This window comes from Vipera ursinii (genome assembly GCF_947247035.1).
Source record: "Vipera ursinii genome assembly, chromosome: 3".
NCBI classification, from domain to species: Eukaryota; Metazoa; Chordata; class Lepidosauria; order Squamata; family Viperidae; genus Vipera; species Vipera ursinii.
In genome coordinates this window covers 86503675-86524588 of record NC_139516.1, presented here as the reverse complement: position 1 = coordinate 86524588, position 20914 = coordinate 86503675, and the positions used below count along the sequence as shown (strand labels likewise).

The window sequence follows — 20914 nt, the reverse complement described above, 5'->3', positions numbered from 1 at the left end:
AATAATAGATACGTCCACTGCCTTGAGTTATTTATAAAAATAATAAAGGCAGGATATAAATAAAAATAAGCACAGGTAGTCCTCGACTTATGACCACAATTGAGCCCAAAATTTATGTTGCTAAGTGAGAAATTTGATAAGTGAGTTTGGGCCCATTTTATGACTTTTCTTGCTACATTTGTTAAGTGAATCACTGCAGTTGTTAAAATGAATCTGGTTTCCCCATTGCTTGTCAGAAGGGTGCAAAAGCTAATCACAAGACCCCGGGGACACTGCAACCATCAAAAAGGTGAGTCAGTTGTCAAACATCCAAATGTAAATCACATGACCCTGGGAACGCTGCAACAATCGTAAGTGTGAAAATGGTCATTTTTTTCAGTGCCGTCGCAACTTCGAACGTCACTAAGCGAACTAAAACGATTGGAAGGCACATAGACAGCTGCATAACCGTCCAGAGCAGACTTTCTCCCCCTTCCCCCATTACAAGAGTAACGACAGGACTACAAAAACATTTCAAGAGGAATAACTCCGCAGCTCTGGCGGCTCTCGTTCCTTCTCTATTGCCCACCCCTCGCCGTGTCAGAATGCCTGTTTTTACCCAAGGGCGCAATAAAAGAAGCGCTTATTAGGCTGTGAGAGGATTTTCTTTTACTAAAATGGGCGGGCATTTCCTTTTTCCGTCACTTGCACGGGAGGAGGAGGAGGAGGAAGGGGGAGGGATAAGAAAAAGGTGCCGCAATCTCTTAAAATCCAATCGCGAGAATGGGAAGCGTGTCACCTTCTTGCCCTTCGCCAAGAAAGGTCCCATTGATTTTATGTGTTAAGTGTTACATTTCTGTGCCGCCCATCTCGCGGTGGCGGGACAAGCGGGCTCGGAGGCGCGCGCCCCTCCCTGGAACGCGGAGTTGTGGTTAAACACACACACACACACACACACACACACACACACTCCGCTCCTTCCCGGGAGCTGCCGCAACCCAACCCCCCCCCCTCGCGCCAGCACCTTCTTCCCAGTGCCCCTCCCTGGAACGCGGAGTTGTGGTTAAACACACACACACACACACACACACACACACACACACAAAACTCCGCTCCTTCCCGGGAGCTGCCGCAACCCAACCGCCCCCCCCCTCGCGCGAGCACCTTCTTCCCAGCAAGGCAAATAAAGGCAAGGCTCGCGGGAGAAAGCCGGGCGCGAAGGTGCGCGGCGACTCTTTGCAGGGCGGCGCTTTCAGCCCTCCAGCGCCGGTTTGCGGACCGGGAAGGCAGCGCGCTAGCCGGAGCCTGGGAACAGCTTTTGACTTGGAAGACCCGTAGTCCGCGCCCAGCTGCAGCGTGGCCGGCCCGGCCCTCCAGGCCTGGCTTCCCGGAGCTGGCAAAGCAGGAAGGAGCCGCCCAAGTTAACCCCAGCACCGAAGGCGGCGGGACTGGGAGAGGGGAGGGAAAAGCAGCATGGCGTGCTACAGAGGCGAGTATTTGGTAAGAGAGCGAGCGCCGCGTTTCCTTGAGGGGAGCTTGGAGGGGTGGCGCCCCCCCCCTCACCGTTGCAGGAAGAACTTCTGAGGCAGGTCGGAGAGGGAAAAGACGGCTTCGGCCCCTTGGCAGAAGTCCGGGACGTCGCAAAACGAGAAAGTCGCGTTTTCTTCCCACCCCCCGCCATGGTTACGCGCGGAGGCGGCGCTGCCCGCCAAAGCGGACTGCGGCGCCTCCCAAGCCGACAGGTGCATGTGAAGCAGGGGTCTTCAAACTTGGCCCTTTTATGACTTGTGGACTTCAACTCCCAGAATTCCTCAGCCAGGCTTGCCTGGCTGAGGAATTCTGGGAGTTGAAGTCCACAAGTCATAAAAGGGCCAAGTTTGAAGACCCCTGATGTAAAGGGAGCCTCTTTCTACGGCGAGGTTTTTTTTTTGTTTTCCCCCCTCCCCCTCTCTTGTGCATTTGTAGCGCGGGAGGAAGGGACAACCCCCCAGTTGGTTTTTGCAAGGGAACTCAATTCGGTTTGCAAGTTGAGGGGCGCGGGGGAGGGAGGGGGGGAAAGTTGCAATGTGGGAGAAAAGCAGAGTTCTCCGTATCTCGGTGGGTGCGATTAGCAAAGATCGGTTCTTTTTCAGGCATTCTTAAAAGAAGGAGCCCTGCCTTGCCCTGCCTTGCCCTGGCTCCTTGGACCTTAACGGATCTGTGATTAGGTCCCATTGAGCTGTAATGATCGCTGAATGGCGTTGGATCCATCCTTAGTGGTCAGACTAAATCATTTTGGCAAAATTGGGCTGATAGAATGAAGAAGTACCATCTACACTGCCTTGTCCTCTTTTTTGGGGGGGGGAGAAAGGGACGGTTTAAAAATAATGTGATTGGTAAACATTTGCGCTTGCTTCAGTGTAGCTTATTTATCTCATTAAGGGCCTATCCCATGTTTTCTGCAAGAGTTAAAAATGTTGGAAATCACATTCTGTAATGCACATTTCCCCCAGAGTTAATTTTATTTTTTATTTTATTTTAATTCCATTTATATCCCGCCCTTCTCCGAAGACTCAGGGCGGTTTACAAGCTTAGCAGTAGCCTTCATCCTATGTATATGCCTGCTTATTAGGGCTTTCACACACACCCCAAGCGGCATTATTACAAAGTCAGCTTAATTGCCCCCAACAATCTGGGTCCTCATTTTACCTACCTCGGAAGGATGGAAGGCTGAGTCAACCTTGAGCCTGGTGGGATGCGAACCTACACTAATTGCAGGCAGCTGGTGTTACTTAAGGAGGCATTAGCCCACTGCTCCACCAAGGATTGTATTGAGAGTTAGTGGATTGTATTGAGAGTTAGTGACTAGCTAGCCTCAAGTTACCTTCTTATTTTACGGATACCAGAGAGTATTTGTAGTATTTGTGGGGTCCTTGGTATTCTCTGAGCTCTGTTGTTTTCTTACGTTTTCATTACTAAACTAGGTAACATTAACGGTGCTAGTGAGAAGTAGAGTTTGCTCTAGTTTGCTTCAGTGTTGATAGAAGTGGTCTCGAGAGTATATAAAATGAGAGCAAACTTCACTCCCTCCTAGCACTGATGAAATTACCTAGATTGGTAATGAAACCTCTGCAAGAAAACAATCAAGCTTAGAGAGCACCAAGAACCCCACAGCTAAATTTTAATTGTAAGCCGCCCAGAGTTGCTTTTCAGAATGAGGTGGGCATCATATAAATTTAATAAATTAATTTAAAAAAGAGAGAAATCTGAACCAGGGTCTCTAGCTCTTTGGGGTCATGAGTGGCAAGTGCAGTGATTTGCCCTGAAACTTTATATTAGTCAAAACATTTACGTGCCATATAATTGCTGTAATTTTATTTACAATATCTTTTGATGTCATATCAGTTGAGTTCTAGAGAATGCTGTCCTAAGAGTACAGATAGTCCTCAAATTACAACCGTTTGTTTGGTGATCATTTGAAGTTACAGCAGGATTGAAAAAAGTGATTTATGACCGTTTTCACACTTGCAACCTTTGCGGTATCCCTGTAGTCATATGATCTAAATTCAGGCATTTGGCAACTGGCATGTATTTATGATGGTTTTTACTATCCTGGAGGTCATGTGATCACCTTTTGGGACCTTCTGAGAAGTGAATTCGATGGGAAGCCAGATTCAGTTAACAACTATGTTACTGACTTAACTGCAGTGATTCACTTAAGAACTGTTAAGAAAGACCAAAACATAGGGCAGAATTCACTTGACTGTATTGCTTAACGGCGGAAATTATGGGTTCAACTGTGGTGATAAGTCAAGGACTACTGGTAAGTTCTTGCTTGTTTCAGTAACATATATTGAGCAATTATGCAATACAGTAAAGCTGTTCATAGTATTTGAAAGAGGTGCTTTGCAACATGCAGGAGTAGAAACAACAAAAACTCTTTGAAGCTTTATAGCAGCCACTTGTTTTGTAAGGCTGCTTTAGAAGTACTTCCCATATGTCTCTGCATGCACTGCTATTTGCAGGAGAGAAAAGCAAAATATATGCTGTGTACATGCATGTGTTTTGATGTTTTACTTAGACTTATGGTACAACAAAAGGTTGTAAGTAACCATGTCCATGGATCATTTATATATATATTACATATCCAAACAGCACTTCTTAAGACATACAACAAATCTGCTGGAAAACATTGTATGAATTGTAAAAAATTATTATTGGTAAAATCTGCAGCAAAAGTTTAGCATCTCAGTTACAGTAGAACTCAATGATATTCCTGTTGAAGATTGCTTTCTTTTAAAACCATATAGCACTCTTCAATTGGCAGGAGAGACAAGGACCTTATACGAAAATCTTAAAGTATATAGGATACCTATTAGAAAAGTTACTTTTTCAGGTAATTCCTTCAGTTCATTTATGGACTCAAAAGTTGTTTTTTTTGTTAATACCCTTAACATTTAAGTTTATAATCTTGTGTGTTTGATACAGATTAAACTAAAATTATTATAATCTGACACTTGTCTGCTTTGTGCAGATTAAATTGAGTGACCAATATCTGTCCATTGGATGGCATGCGAAAGATACATTGTTTATCTAAACATCCTTAACATTTAATGAATTTTAAAATATATCCTATCTTAAAATATATACTTATCTTAGGTTTCTGAAGATAGATTTCCTGAATCAAGAAAGTGGCGACCATTGATACATAGGAAGTGCACAGACAAATTTTGGTTGATAATATTTTTCCTCTTTTGGGCAGGTTTGGTAAGTAGAGTTCCCATTGAAATAAATATGTTGAAAAGAATGAGATGTGATTGAAATTGTTAGTGAATAATGTGATAAAATGTTTCTTTATTCAACTGCAGTGGGTGATCTTTGAGCATATAAATTTTTCTGGAAGCAAAATTTTGCAATCTATTTTAAACTGGTTTTGCGACTGTCTATTGATTATATTATAGCAGGATGCAGGAACATAGCTGTTTCAGTATTCTACTGCATTTGTTTCTCCTAAGAAAATAGCTGTGTTGTTTGCCAGTAGACCCAGTTCATTGCCAGATTGCTATATATATAAGGATATAGATATGGGAAAATCAAATTTGACATTAGATTGTTTAATCTTTTTTAGCAAGAGTTCCTCCCCTCTCTCCCTTATTCTTATAGTCTAGAACAGGGGTGTCAAACTCAATTTCATTGAGGGCCACATTAGCATTGAGGTTGCCCTCAGGGGGCCGGGTGGGTATGGCCAGGGTGGGTGTGGCCTACTGGGTGGGCGTGGCTAGAGTGTGTATGGCCTACTGGGTGGGCGTGGCCAGCTCTACATCGTTCACATCAAAGGTGCCTAAAGGGGCCTGGGCAGGAGTGGGACAGATCTGAGGGTCTCTGGTGGAAGGAGGGTCTCTGGGCCAGGGCCAGGGCAGTGGGGGCCGTTCCCTCACTGTTTCCAGGATGGCTTTGTGGGCCACATGAAACCACTTTGCGGGCCAGATCCGGCCCCCGGGCCTTGTGTTTCACATGTCTGGTCTAGAATAATTATAAGGTCAGGGATCCTTAGTCCTTTCTAAGCTTGGTTGTTTTTTGCAGACGCTTCATTACCCAAACTAGGTAATATCATCAGTGCTAGATAGGAGTAGGGTTTGCTCTCAGTTTATTTTGGAGTTAATCTGTGCTCATTTGGGTCCTGGTTGCTGGTGGGAAGGTGTTTTATTGTTTTTGTTCCCTTTTTGGCTTGCTGATTGTCTCTTTTGCATACAGATAGTAAGTAGATATTGTTTATGTCTATGTGTCTGTTGATGGCTAATTTGTCATAGTGTGTCAGGCTTCTAAAAATTCCCTAGCGTTTTTAGACTTGGCTTGGTCTTGGATGCTCACAGTTTCTCAATTGAAGCTATGGTTAAAGGTAAAGGTAAATGTTCCCCCGCACATGCGTGCTAGTCGTTTCCGACTCTAGGGGCCGGTGCTCATCTCTGTTTCAAAGCCGAAGAGCCAGCGCTTCTCCGAGGACGTCTCCGTGGTCATGTGGCCGGCATGACTAGACGCCAAAGGCGCACGGAACGCTGTTACCTTCCCACCGTAGTGGTCCCTATTTTTCTACTTGCATTTTTACATGCTTTCGAACTGCTAGGTTGGCAGAAGCTGGGACGAGTAACAGGCGCTCACTCTATTACGCGGCACTCGGGATTCGGCCCGCCAAACTGCTGACCTTCCGATCGACAGGCTCAGCGTCCTAACCCACTGAGCCACCGCGTCCCTCGAAGCTATGGTTAAGTCTGTCCAAATGTTTTGAATTTAAAGTGTTTTCATCATGTCTTCTAACTGCAACCACATGGAAGCAGCATAGCACACAAGCCAACTAAAGCTCTTCAAAAGATCCTGAGTAAACCAAAAGACTCTGCAGCCCTACAAGAAAAAAACAGGAGTCATGTACAACATTTAGGGTAATGTTGCGGCACTACGTAGAACAAACAGGCAGAAGACTGATAGAATGCATCTGTGAACACCAACTAGCAGTGAGAAGACCTGATGAAAACTCTTTAATTAACTCCAGACCGACAATCATGTAAACAATATCCCAATCAAGAAACAGCCCAACCAAAGAACCTTTAAGCCTGTCCCTCCTTTCCCCGCCCCCCACCAATGGTGACAGGGCAGGTCACTAAAATATAAACTGAGAGCAAACCCTACTCCTAACTAGCACTGATGATGTTGCCTAGTTTGGATAAAGGTAACTCTGGGAGTCTTACCGTCTAGAAATGTATATGCTAAAACATAAATAAATTAAAAGCAAGAATTAAAAACCAAGGACACATGAGGGCAAGGTGGGGAGGTGGGATTTCTTGTTACTCCATCAACCATCTCCACTGTGCTGTTCCCCTCTTAAATTTACCAACAAATGAGTTATTTTCCTTTATTAGTAATTTTAAGGTCATGTTTGGGGCAAGCTCAGGAATGGAAAGGAAAATCAGGCCGTCGCTTTCCGTTAAACTGGTGCTGGTTACTAATCTGAACATTTTATTTCTCTTTTTATCTGGAGGAGAGATTTTATGGGTATCAATAAATAATCTTTGCCTTTCCTGATACGTTAAAGTTCTCCATATTAGCAGAGAAGAAAATGTTTCAACTTTATCATACACCGCCCCTATAATTGTAAGCAGAACATTTTGTTATCATTCCTATCTTTCTCTTCACCACAAAAGTCTACGGAATTGTAAACAGTAACAAGTATGTAAAGCAAAATTGTTTTTCAGTATAATCACTGACTCCTGGAAATAGTTGAGATTCCAGTTGTCAGTAACTTTGCTGTTTGTGATTATCTGGGATTCTTCAGGCTGATCTTATCAGCTACTGAAGTCATTAAGTGGCTTGTGGACTTGAATTCGAAAAAGCACCATATAATTCTGAACAAACTAGAAAGTAAGGGAAAACTATACACTAAATACATATATAATATTTTGTTACAGCTTCTGATAAATACTTCACTTGACATAATTGCATTATAAAGGAATCATAAATATTCTTAAAGGTTGAAACAGATGACCCATAATGTTCAGTAGAAGGAATGATATAAGTAGGGCAGATTGATGTGAATTCCAAGAATAAAGTAGTGTCCATGTGCTTACAGATGTTTATAACAGGCTATGCTGTAACAGCTGGAGCTACAGAAAGGCTTATATTTGGATATGATAGCTATGGAAATGTTTGTGGTCGGAGGAACACACCTGTGGTTGGTGCACCTTTGTCAGGACAAGATATGAGAAACAAAAAGTGAGCAGATTATTATTTATACTATTTTAACATTTACCTCCATTATATTTGAAGTGAAATTTGATTCCTCAGAAATCCATAATTGGTGGTGGGGCTACAGGTATTTTACACAAAGAAAAAAATGCATAAATATCCTAAAGTAACAACTATCTATAACAATATTTTGCTAAGATCTAGTATACTTGGAAATCCTCTAAGTCTTAAAATCATCTTCCTGTTTAATAAAATATTAGAGTTTAGCCTATATACAATATCAGTCAGAATAAAATTGCAGTAGTATGCAGTATGAAACAATATTAAATAGAAATTCATTTTTGGTTTCAGTTTTAAAAAAATCTGCTTTTGATGCCTAGGTGAAAATTGTAGGTAAAGTAAAATGCACATTTCATTTTGAAATAGCGATTTTCTCTCTCATCCTTAGATTTGTGTTCTATTTGAATTCATGTGGTTTGAAAATAAAAAACCTTAATATGAACTCAACTGCATTATGTGTATCAAGCTGTCCACAGGAGCAACTGAATTCTTTGGAAGATATTCAGCTATTTGCAAATAACAATGGTATGAGACCATATATATGAGTTCCTTTATATGCATGGTTTTGTGTATATATCTTTTGAAGTCTGATAAAAATATAATTGCGTGATCAATAAAAGATTGAATAAAATTATTGACTTCATATAAACATGGTTTAAAATAATTTTTGCCCTGGCGCATTATTTTATTGCCATTGTACAGAACAGTTTCTTCAAGATGGTCAGAGCTGTGGAACCAATTGCTTATTAAAATTTCTAAAAATTAACATTGGCTTTAAAATTATTAATTTATATAGATTTTTGTAATGAATATTTTGCCCAATTTACTGATTCTGCTTTTTCCCTTTTTTCATTTTTATGTCTTTTAATTATAATCTTTAAGGAATTATAAAATGTGATCTACATTTTCCTAAAAAATGGAACAAATCAGTAAAAATAATTCCAATACTCTGCACGTGATAATGAACATATTTTATGACTTTGTTTTCTGTAGGATCTTGCCTTTGTGTTTACAGTTTGAATGCTAGCAGTTGTGTAGATGGATCCAAAGCTTCTGAACTTTGTCCCACCCTACCAGTGCCACCAAGGTAAGAACAACGGGGGTATTATTTACCTAGAATGAAACACATTTTGCAGTTTACTAGTTTTGCATTGAAAAATTGCTCTTTAATTGCTCAATAGTTTCAAGGAAGGAATATTTTAAATGTTCTGCCTGTTCTAAGCACTCCGCATTGTAAAGTCCTTGACTTAACAATGGGAATTATGACTGGAATTTCTGTTGCTAAGTAATGTACATTAAATAAATAAAAATAAATAAACCTTTATTGTCAAAGTAAGAGCTACCACACCATGTGAACCAACTACACCACACACCGGCCTCCCAAGTCAATTCTGCATAAGTTCACAGAGATTATATCCCATTCAAAAGCCTAACAGCCCACGGATAAAAGCTGTTTTTCAGCCTGTTGGTACGGCTGGCTATACTCCTATATCTCCTACCTGATGGTAGGAGAGTAAAGAGATACCGTCCAGGGTGTGAGTCATCCCTGAGAATTTTCCTCACTCTTCCAAGGCAACGAGCCCTGGCGATGTCATCCAGTGGTGTCAGGGAACAGCCCACAATGTCTTGTGCTGTGCTCACTACCCTCTGTAATACTTTCCTATCCGCGGCTGTCAGACCAGCATACCAAACCACAATACCATACGAGAGGACGCTCTCTATAGTAGACCGGTAAAAGAGGGTCATAAGCCGTTGTTCTACCCTGTTCTTCCGCAAGACCCTAAGAAAGTGAAGCCTCTGTTGGGCCTTTCTAGCCACCTGGGTTGTATTAACTTTCCAGGTCAGATCTTCACAGAGGTAGACTCCCAGAAATTTAAAGGAGGAAACTGTCTCCACACAGTCCTCCCCGATGTAAAGTGGAACTACATTGCTTAGCGATGGCAACTCCTGCAGTCCACTTGCCATCTTTCACTAAGTTCTATAATTGTTAAGGCGAAACAACTTATTGCCAGCTTCCCACAACCAAAATCAATGGGAAAGCCAGTAGGAAGTTGAAAGTCTCAGGCAATCAGTGGCTGCTACCAGATGGGGAGGATGTGAGAAGGGGTGCAGGGGAAGGTGCATGAGAGGCTGTGGGGAAAGTGTATGAAGGTGCAAGGGAGGGTGCGACTTTCATTCCAATGTGTTCACTTTTTAACATTTATTATATATACATTTTAATCATCCCAGCTTATCTTTTCCACTGTTTAATCGATGTGTTCCGTGGAACCGCAAATGCTATTCCAATTTCGCACCTGTATTGATAGATGTGGTAAATGAGGTGGATCTCTTTCATCGTATTCTGGGTGGGCTCATGGCAGGAAGAGATACAGTAACAGGATTGTGCATCTTTTCAGTAGGTAAGTTGAGTCTGTTTGTTTCATGTAAACATTAATTATTTTTATATTTTAAAAAGCTATTAGTGCATTACAAGATATATGCAACTTTGTTCTGTTATGTTATCTTCAAACAAATAAAGATAAAATTACCCATGAAGAAAAAAATATCTGATCATATATTTAGTTGGAAAATTCTCCATTCTACATATCAGTAATGTATCTCAATAAGTAATAGAAGACTTTCTTCTTACTAAAGTATAGAAAAAATACAGAATATTTATCCTAAAGAAAAATATACCCATATAAATAAATAAATAAATAAATAAACCTTTATTGTCAAAGTACAACATGTGTACATTGAGATTAGCTGAGCCTCCCCCCGTGCTCTCTCTTCCCAACACACAGTGACAACAAACCCTCCATCCCACCACACTATGTGAACCAACTACACCACACACCGGCCTCCCAAGTCAATTCTACATAAGATTATGTCCCATTTAAAAGCCTAACAGCCCTCGGATAAAAGCTATTTTTCAGCCTGTTGGTACGGCTGGCTATATTCCTATATCTCCTACCGGATGGTAGAGTAAAGAGATACCGTCCAGGGTGTGAGTCATGCCTGAGAATCTTCCTCACTCTTCCAAGGCAGTGAGCCCTGGCGATGTCATCCAGTGGTGTCAGGGAACAGCCCACAATGTCTTGTGCTGTGCTCACTACCCTCTGTAATACTTTCCTATCCGCGGCTGTCAGACCAGCATACCAAACCACAATACCATACGAGAGGACGCTTTTTATGGTAGACCGGTAAAAGAGGGTCATTAGCTGTTGTTCTACCCTGTTCTTCCGCAAGACCCTGAGAAAGTGAAGCCTCTGTTGGGCCTTTCTAGCCATCTGGGTTGTGTTAACTTTCCAGGTCAGATCTTCACAGAGGTAGACTCCCAGAAATTTAAAGGAGGAAACTCTCTCTACACAGTCCTCCCCGATGTAAAGTGGGGCAGGTTCCTCCTTTTTTCTCCGGAAGTCTAACACCATCTCTTTCGTCTTGCCGATGTTTAGGTGCAAGTTGTTGTTACTACACCATATGGATAGTTTTTGTACCTCCGCCCTATATGCTGTCTCATCCCCACCTGTAATAATGTTGCGCAAACGGAGGGGGTGGGACACAAAATCTATCCAAAATCATAGCCAGACTTTTAGAAGACTGATCAGATGAATCCAGAGAGGTGTGCAAACTTTGGAATTCTGCAGAAAATTCTCTGAATGATACATTACAAAAAAATGGAGTAGAGGGGGAAGAATAGGAGCTCATAGGTAATTTTTAAAATACCTCTTCATAAAACAGCTGCTGCTGGGGAGAATTTCACCATTTATGATGTGCATGATAATTACCAGTCAAAATATTCATTCTAACACATTCAGAAGTGAGAGGCAAATGAGATTCAGGTATAAATTTGAAGTGCTTGTGAGCATACACAGTAGTTCCATTCAGTAGTTTGATATTCAGTGTGAATATCAAAAAGTAAAGTAGGAAAAACAGTTTTATCTCAGTATTAATTGATGTGATTAATTAAAAACAAAACAAGAGCTTCTTAATAAGAATTATCCTAGGAATTGTATGTTTTTAAAATTTTTGCTTTTCAAGAAAGAATACAAGTAGTTCTCACTTAACGGCCACTCATTCAGTGACTGTTTGAAGTTATAGTGATGAATGAAGGGGGCTTACAACAGGTCTTCACCATTGCAGCCGTTGCAGCATCCCTACAGTAATGTGCTTTGGTCGCTTGGCAACCAACTCACAATTATAGTGGTCATAGAGTCCCAGGATTATGTGAACACCATTTGCAACTTTCACTGATGGCTTCCAACAAGGAGGTCACAAATGGCTATCAGATTTGACCCACAGGATTTGCCTAACAACAGCAATTGAGACTGTCAGAAATGCTGTCGTAAGTTGGTGCAATCATGTGATGGTGAACTTTATGACCCAGTCCCAGTTATATGCTGGCAAATGAGGACTACCTGTAGTTTATTAAAATATCGTGAATTCTGATCTTTTCCTTAATTACATCCTTTACTTTCTTTCAGAATTTAGCAAATCTGCTAATATTAAATACACACACACACACGATTCTTACACACACATATGCACCTATATATTTATGAACGATTACCATGTACACTTTTTATTGATTCAGAAAGATTAATACATGATATTTAAAAATTATGTAATTCAGTTTTTACAAAGAGAGAAATAATTCTGAATACAAATGCAATGATAATGAAATGAAGAGCATAAGAAAAATGGAAAGTTGATCATGTATCCTTAAAAATAAACAACAATAATAAGTCTAATAGAATCTAAATAAAAATATTGTATTGAATTGGAAGAGAAATTGAATTAATTTCTATCTCCAAGTGATAAGACCTGCATGAAGATATATAGAATTTATTGTTAAAATCAAAGACAGTATGTGCACAGTAAGGATGTCATTGGATCCTGAAATATTTGGCAATTAAATTGGCAAGAAATGCAATTTCCATCTCTAGATACAAAGAAACTTTCCATGTACTCCACTTAATTAGCTTGTTAAAATAAGTAATCTATTCAATTGTTTTCGTTGCAGTTTTGTCTGCCCTAATGATGTTAGCCTTCAGATGTATCAGTATGCTCGTGGTCCATATTTTTCTTACATTACTTGTATTTGGATTATTATGTAAGTATTTATAATCATAATTTAATTTACAGTTTAGTAAAACTGGCCTCCATGCCAAATTATTTTACCAGTTATACATTAACATGAGGGCTTTTCACTTCCTTTCATCCGATGAAAAACTCTCATACCCTGAAAAAACATAATCAGAAAACTTACAGTGTAAAGAGCTACTTGCAGAAAAAAAATCTTTGAACATTCATGGTTCTTTCTATATTTCAAAAGCCACTAATAAATAAAATGATTTAATGAAAAAAATAGATCTGATTCTTCTGTCACTTAGTTTACTAGGAAATTAAAAATAATTTCAATAGGATTCATAGGTTAGTACCCAAACAAATACTTTGAATATTAAAGTCTCGTGACATCTGAAGGAATTCAGAAGCATAAGAAAACTTTGTATTAAATCTTGGAGAGAACTCTTGCTCTCTTCTTAATTATTTGATCAGGCATTTCTGACTCTTGAGTATATTTAACATAAGTGTTTTTCATAGTGTAGGGTGGTGGTGGAGAGAATTAGTAAAAAAAATACCTGTATTCCAAAAGACAAATATATGTAAAGGAAAGTAAATTGACTAATGAAGTGCAAAATTGGAATGAAGTTGCAAACACCAAGCTATTTATTTCATTTCTAATTTATATATTTATTTTGCTCCATTTTACAGAAGCAAAACCAAAGAAGCATAATTATTGGAAATAAAACTTAAGGGAAATTTCAGGGAAGGTGACCAGTTTAGCAATTCTAGGATGGATATCCACAATTAGTTAATACCTATGGGAATCGTGTTGGGATATTTCATTTTTAGGAGTTGCCCCTATGTTAGTTTCCCAGAAATTGTATAGATCTTTTTGCATCAACAGACACATTCCCCCCCCCCCAAATTCTCCTATTAAAATGGATAAACGGGCACTACTTTATATTGTGTTGAAGTTTATACCCCTCATGCAGAAGGCAAACTTTCTTAGGTGAGATAAGTAATGTGATTATAACATTTTTTTCTGCATGCATTAAAATACTATAGGATATGCCAATATTTGCAAGAATCCATCAAATACAACATTTGGGAAGCTTTTATTAACCATTTTGAATATAATCTTAAGAGGTGTATCATCTTAAAAGCTGTATACCTATTGCTATGAATTGATTTCCAGGAATCAGTCTTGAATTTGGAATGATAATTACAATTATGTTTGTTGTGGTAATCGTATAGAACAATGTAGTTGTTTATCGATGAGGGGGGATGTCATTGATTATATTCTTTTCTCTTTTTTGTCATTTATTCCTGCCCGGAATATTGAGATTAAGGAAAAAAGTCTAATGATGACAATATGTCTTTTATTCAAGAAAATTCACAACATAAGACAGGTCATCCTGTTCAGTACTCTGTGAAATAAAATGGGGGAAAATTTGAACCTCTCCCTTATTGTTAAGTTATGAACTAATAGACCAGCTTTTTCAGCATCCAAAAAACATGCTATATTACCAAGAACTTGAAATGTTACCTAACTTTACCACATACCAAATTAAGGAGGAAAAAGGTTTTACTGAAATTCGCGTGCACATTGCAAATTTTGCTTGTGCAGACATTCAGTTCTACAGCATCTAAAGAGAGGAAATGATTCTCTCCCTAAAATTGCCTCTCAAAAGTAGTGCTTGATTTCCATTTAAACCAGTTAGTAGTTCTTCCTGCCATATTTCCAACAATTTTTCTACTACTCAAGAATGATCTGTAACTGACATTATTTATTATTAAATTTGCATGCCACCCATCTCGCGAAAAGTATGAGCTAGGTAGCTTACAGGCGTTGATTAAAGTGCACTATAAAACATTAAAACAATATACAAGGATCTTAAATTTAAAAATCAAAATAAAATTAAGCAGGATGGAGAGAGAGAGGGAGCAAAGTGTGCACAGAGAAAAGGTAGGATCTACTATCTACTCCATTAGCCACCTCCAAAGTGCCACATCCCGATTGGGGCTCCAGGCTAGTTGGCACAGCCAGGTGTTCAAGGCCTTTTGGAGGGCCAAAAGGGTAGGAGCAAATCTGACTTTGCAGGACAGGATGTGCCATGGCATAAAATCCTCTTGTTCTGGACCCTGCTGGCTGAAATTCCTTGGCTTAAGATTCTCTAAGGAGATGCAGATCCACGTGTGCCTTCATAAGCAAAGAACCCAATTATAATCAAACGTTCTTCGCAGATAGTTGGAGTGGAAGGTGATATTGTATGCATCGACAGTATTGTCTCACAAAAATGCAAACTAGAGTCGAATTTTAGTTTGTGCTACCTTTTTTGTGCCAACCTATTTTTTTAGTCTCTTTGGAACTATCATGCTGAATAAATGCTTGATGATAAGCTTAATATGCCAGTGCTGCCCTTTGTCTTTTCAATTAAATAAACATTGCTGGATCTCTGTGTTTGTTCTAGTTGTCTCAGGTGTTATGTGGTGGCTTTATTACAGTAACAGCAGTGGGCCCATCATAGAATTAGAAACTGAAAAAGACAATATGAAATTATTATGTGGACTTTCTATTATATCTACATTTGTTGCGGTAAGACATCTATGTATATTATCAGTAATATTCTGTGGATACTTTATTTAATATAAGATGGGACTTCCTCAGAAATATTTGCTAAATTGAAAGCCTATAATTAATTTCTTATTTTTAATTGCTTCTAGTAAGTATACATAACCTGTAAAAAGCCAGTGTTAGTGCAGTTGAACAGACAGAAATCAGCATTTGCTTCAGGTGAATTATCCTTCCTTGATATGGCTATTATTGAACAACAATAACATAGAAATATTCACCTTCTGTCTTCTATCTGTTGCTCATTAGTGAATGCTAGGAGATATGGGGCTGTCCTGTTATCTTGGATCTTGCCATGATCCACCTCCTAAGCTGTTGCTGTTTTACATCATAAACACATCTCATGTTTAACAATCTCAAACTTTTGAAATTATATTTGGTTGACGCATTTGTTTTTCACGATACCCCTTCTAATATTAATTGCTGGTAAGATTTTATTTAAGGACATTCAGAGCACTGATACATGAAGAGTAATAGCATCAGTCATAGTATCCAAATAAGTCAGATTGCAGGGATGCCTGGATACAACTTAATTGTTTTGAATTAATCTATAATTTTCAGAATCTTTAATGAAGACAATTAGAAGATCCAGTTGGTCAGTAATGGAACTTGATGTAAAATACACTCGACATGACTGACTCAAACCTTGTAGTATTGGGCTCGGAATGTGTTAATTTTTAAAATCAAATTACTTGATAGATTCTACCAGCTAATAAATATCAGATTAGAATGGAATAGGACTTATTTAAGCTGTAGGGAGAGAAAGCACACAGTTGCTTCACACGTGAATTGTACCAATGTGAATTAGGCTTTTGTGTCCATCATCAGATTCAATTACGGTAATAGAGATTTGGGGACACCAAGAGTCAGTACTAGCAATGTTTTTGCCTCATTAGCCACTATACCCAGTTGCTGGCAGAAGGGGGCAGCAGATACATCGAGGAAGAGAGCTGTATTAACAATAAAATACACCAAAATATATTTTGAATAAGCTTGTTTTACTTAATACTTTTAACATTGTATTGTTAAGATAGAGATCTTTCTGCACCTCATTTTTAATCATACCTATAATCATACATATGATTGGTCTTTATGTTGTTGCATTTTCCTGCTGTATAATTGTAGCTGTTTATATTTAGATCAGTAAGAAAAGTTTAAAAAAAAGTTTTAGAAAAAACTTTTTAAAAGCATCCAACTAAAAAAAAATACTCATTGTTGAAATTATATTTGAGCTCTTTCTGTGTAGAAGCTATGTTTTTTATAGTGTATCTTCTACACATTTTCTTGGGCAGACGTGTTGTACGATTTTGAAATACGATATTGAAATTTTACTCTCTGTGTTGGTGTATTTATAATATAGATTTGTAAGACTACCCATCTCAAAATTATTGAGTCCAGTTCCTAAAGACTGTTTCTCATTTGGTAATAGAACCATTCTACTGCATTATTTTTCTTTTTATAGGTGATCCTTATTGCCCTGATAGTGTTATTAAGGAAGAAGATTCACTTGATTATTCAGCTCTTTCAGGCTGCCAATAAAATAATTGGCAAGGCCCCTTTTTTGTATTTTCAACCCATTTGGACGTTTGCAATACTTATTTTGTTCTGGATGAACTGGGTGGCTGTGCTCCTGAGCTTAGGAACTGCAGGTCAGTAATGTTACATCAATCCTCTTTGCTACATAAATATATCATTTTCCCCTGGTGATCAAAAGTTTTTAAAATTGTCAAGGTGTGTAAGTATGTTTGTATTTTGTTTTCTAGTATCTGGATCTACTTTACTGTTGATCTAGAACCAGTCAAGCTAGACCCTAAATTGGTTTTTATCTGATTAACATTGATATTGGCTTAAGTTGTCTTTTTATAAACAGCATATCCTAGCCATGTAGATTTACTTATCTTGGTCTCCCGTTATTTGACCTTAAGATAAAAACAGCATTTCCTGCAAAAAGAATATCCATTTTCTCTTACTTGCAATTAAGGAGGCCTGGATGATTACGGTCTTGTGTCAAAATGCATAGTATTGCTTGAATTAAGAAAACTTAATAATTTTAATTGTATGATTTAATACACCTGCTAAGGCAGTGTTTTGTTTCTACTGTGGAAATAAAGGAGAGGGTCAGAAGTCCACAGATCACACATAAGGTAAGGATCAGTATGAGTACAATGGTATGAGAATACAATATGAATGCAGAAATTAACAGTCAGCCAGCTAATTGCCTCTTTAGTGTGAAGCATCCATTATTACTTAATTTTGTTTCTATTTTCAAAACTTCAGAATGAAAAAGTAATTGGAAAAACTATTCAGTTGATGTAGATATATCCCCAAACCTTCCCAAATAAAAAAAAACATTGAGGCATAAAGTCACAATGATGCTCTTCTTTTATCCAAACTTTGCATTTGAACAGATATGCCTATTAATACTGTTTCTGTTGTATGAGGTTTTCTGTTAAAATTACATTATGTGAGATAGAACTTGATGTATCCATGTGGGTTAGTTTTATATGGTGCACTTGCCCCTCTCCAAAAGGAATGCCAATGCTAGGATTTAAATACCAAATTTAAATAATAAGACCATTCTGCAAGAGTAAAGCCATGAGGGAAATTATTTGTTGATATTTAAAAATGACTATAGAATACTCTGGGGACGCGGTGGTTCAGTGGGTTAGGACGCTGAGCTTGTCGATCAGAAGGTCGGCAGTTTGGCGGGTCGAATCCCGAGTGCCGCATAACAGTGAGTGCCTGTTACTTGTCCCAGCTTCTGCCAACCTAGCAGTTCAAAAGCACGTAAAAATGCAAGTAGAAAAATAGGGACAACTACGGTGGGAAGGTAACAGCGTTCCGTGCGCCTTTGGCATCTAGTTATGCCACATGACTACGGAGACATCCTCGGACAAGCGCTGGCTCTTCAGCTTTGAAACAGAGATGAGCACCGGTCCCTAGAGTTGGAAACGACTAGCACACATGTGCAGGGGAACCTTTACCTTTTATAGAATACTCTGTGGATTGAAGTGAAACATAATTAATTTTATTATAGTCTGCAAATTATTAAGGTAATGAAAATGAGGTGAGCAAGGACATTTATTTTTCATATTAACAGTGAAACCTATATTTATATAGGTATCCTTGGCAGATGCCGTCCTCCTGGAAAAAAAATGTGGCCTTTGATTCACAATGTAGTCATTTAGTGGGACCCTTATCTTCAAGCAATCTTGCTCTGTTCCAATCCAAATTTAATTATGATGCTGGTTTAGGTTTCAAGATTCAAGTAGCTCTGGACTCATTTCCCCCAAGACTAATGGATGTGACTTGCTCCTCCCTGTATGAGGATCTAAGCCAAACCATTGCTTGAAGTGGGGAGTTCTGAAAGCTGACATTAAATGCTGCTCTTTCTGTTCTACCACTTAAACCTCTAGTAGATATTTTACAATGACTATTTAACACTCTATTTATTGTGTTCTATCTATGGAAATACAAATTAGTTTGACTGAAAAAGAAAATTGGCATTATCGGTAGTCATGTGCAGTTTTCCTTTAGCTGACCTTAGCGAATGTGTTGTTAGGTTACAAGGAAACGCTTTCTATAACCTTGAAAAGACAGCTAGCTCGCCTTTATATGTAGGAGTGTGATTTGAAGGTCACATATTTCCTAGACAATGTGCTTCACTTAGAATACTTACAACGTTTTTTTCTCTTTCAGTCCCTGCCCATCCATCCATTTAGAAGCAGTTAGAGGTTCTAATTCATAATGGACATGTTAATGTCTGAAATTGATAGAACGGTAACAGCCACTAGATCTGTTAGAAAGTTACCTTGTTTGTTTTGCATTTCTTTCCCATGGTAAGGTATTGAGGAAAAAAAAAGATTGTGACACGAATACATTACCCTTTTCTCTGTATGTACCTATTTTCTAGTACAGATCCATATTCTTATCTCCTTTTGCAATCTTTTTAATTTTATAAATCCTTGTTTTCTCTCCATGGAATGTTGAAGTTATGTTAGCTATAGTTAATACCTTAAGTTCTAATTGACACAGGCAGTCAGTTTAGCGACTGTTCACATTTACTATAGTGATATGAAAAAGTAACTTTCTGATGAATCCTTACATTTATGGCCTTCACTGGTCTGTAAAGCAAAGGAGACTGCATCAAGATCATAGGAACAGTTGCTGTTTCACTTAGTGACCATTTCACCTAATAATGGAATAATTGCTAGTCACACTTGCAAAGCTGTCTCAGTGTTTTAAAAGTTTATAGTTACACTTGTATCTTACTTTGATGTAACTTAAACATTTTGGGGCTGCACCTTGTTCATTGTTTTTAATCTATCCCTAGTTTTTTTGTTTTTTTAGCATAAACATTGTGTCTTAATCTGACGTTTTATTTGTTTTTATTATCTTTTTTTATCTATAATCAGTTCCAAATATCTTCATTATAAGTTGTTTCTAAAATATGATAAACAGTTGAATAACAGCTGGCCAAACTTTTAAAAAAGGAGTTTAGAAGAATATTGATGCCTGTTCTTCTTGCCTTAAATTTATAGGCAATGCGCAAGTCATTTCAGGAGGCCAAGTGAAATACAAAATTCGATTTGGAATCCGCTACATGTGGTGGTATCATTTACTGGGGCTTATCTGGACAACTGAATTTATTCTAGCATGTCAGCAAATGACTGTGGCTGGGACTATAGTTACTTGCTTCTTCAACCGGTATGTACCAACAGTTAAACTAATTGCCAGAAACTTGTTCTTTAGCTTACTTTTACTGTGTTTTTAAGGGATTACGGGGGGAAAAATATCAAATAATCCTCTTAAGTATATATAAACAAGCCCTCTTGGAGTCAGTGGATTCCTTTCTCTGTAAGTATAAACAGATTATATAATTATTGAGGAATGTGATGAGAGCAGTTGATCTTTATTGGTTGATGTTCTATTCTGTGAACTAAGTAGCTTTCTTGCAAGTCTTGCTTGTCTCATTAATTCAGTGTCTGCATTCATGCATAACAGAATCTATAATTTAGTAGTACATCAACAGGATTCAGACTTCTGGACTTTCCCACACTACTTCTGCTACTCTGGCATGACTTTGGGGAAAAGATTAGAAACATTTGGTGTTTTCAACTAATAGCCGTTTTCCATTGGATAGAAACTAGAGCTGGCTTTAAATTAATGGCTTGTTTACATCCAGAAAGCTCAAATCATGTTTTGTAATTCAAGATTGTGATTAAACCATAGTTAAACTATAGCAGATTGTGCTTTATATACATTTTATTTTAAAAAAACTGAAAAGAATATAAAAACCAACAAACTGATACAGGATAAGGAGAAGATAGACAGGAAGGAAAAACAAAAGTACAGACGATACAAGGAAGCTTCTGATTTCCTCTGCTGTTTGGTTACCCAAAAAAGCTAACTTTTTTCTTTTCTAATCAAAACAACAAATCACAAGTGATTTTTTTTTCTGTTTCATGCAAAAAAAAACCC

The 20914-nt window shown here is 38.4% G+C and overlaps 1 protein-coding gene across 2 annotated transcripts in view; it reads left to right on the top strand.

The window, feature by feature from the left end:
• Positions 1-1114: 1114 nt before the first annotated feature.
• Positions 1115-20914, top strand: part of SLC44A3 (solute carrier family 44 member 3) — a 44618-nt gene continuing 24818 nt past the window's right edge. For both annotated transcript variants that reach the window (XR_014492154.1, XM_083359924.1), the window contains exons 1-10: positions 1115-1479; positions 4618-4725; positions 7580-7722; positions 8144-8280; positions 8749-8842; positions 9985-10154; positions 12758-12847; positions 15273-15397; positions 16896-17082; positions 19975-20140. Coding sequence is in view for 1 of the 2 variants with exons in the window: in XM_083359924.1 (XP_083216050.1) it covers positions 1453-1479; positions 4618-4725; positions 7580-7722; positions 8144-8280; positions 8749-8842; positions 9985-10154; positions 12758-12847; positions 15273-15397; positions 16896-17082; positions 19975-20140 (1247 nt within the window). In the remaining variant the exon portion in view is untranslated. The remainder of the gene's footprint in view (positions 1480-4617; positions 4726-7579; positions 7723-8143; positions 8281-8748; positions 8843-9984; positions 10155-12757; positions 12848-15272; positions 15398-16895; positions 17083-19974; positions 20141-20914) is intronic.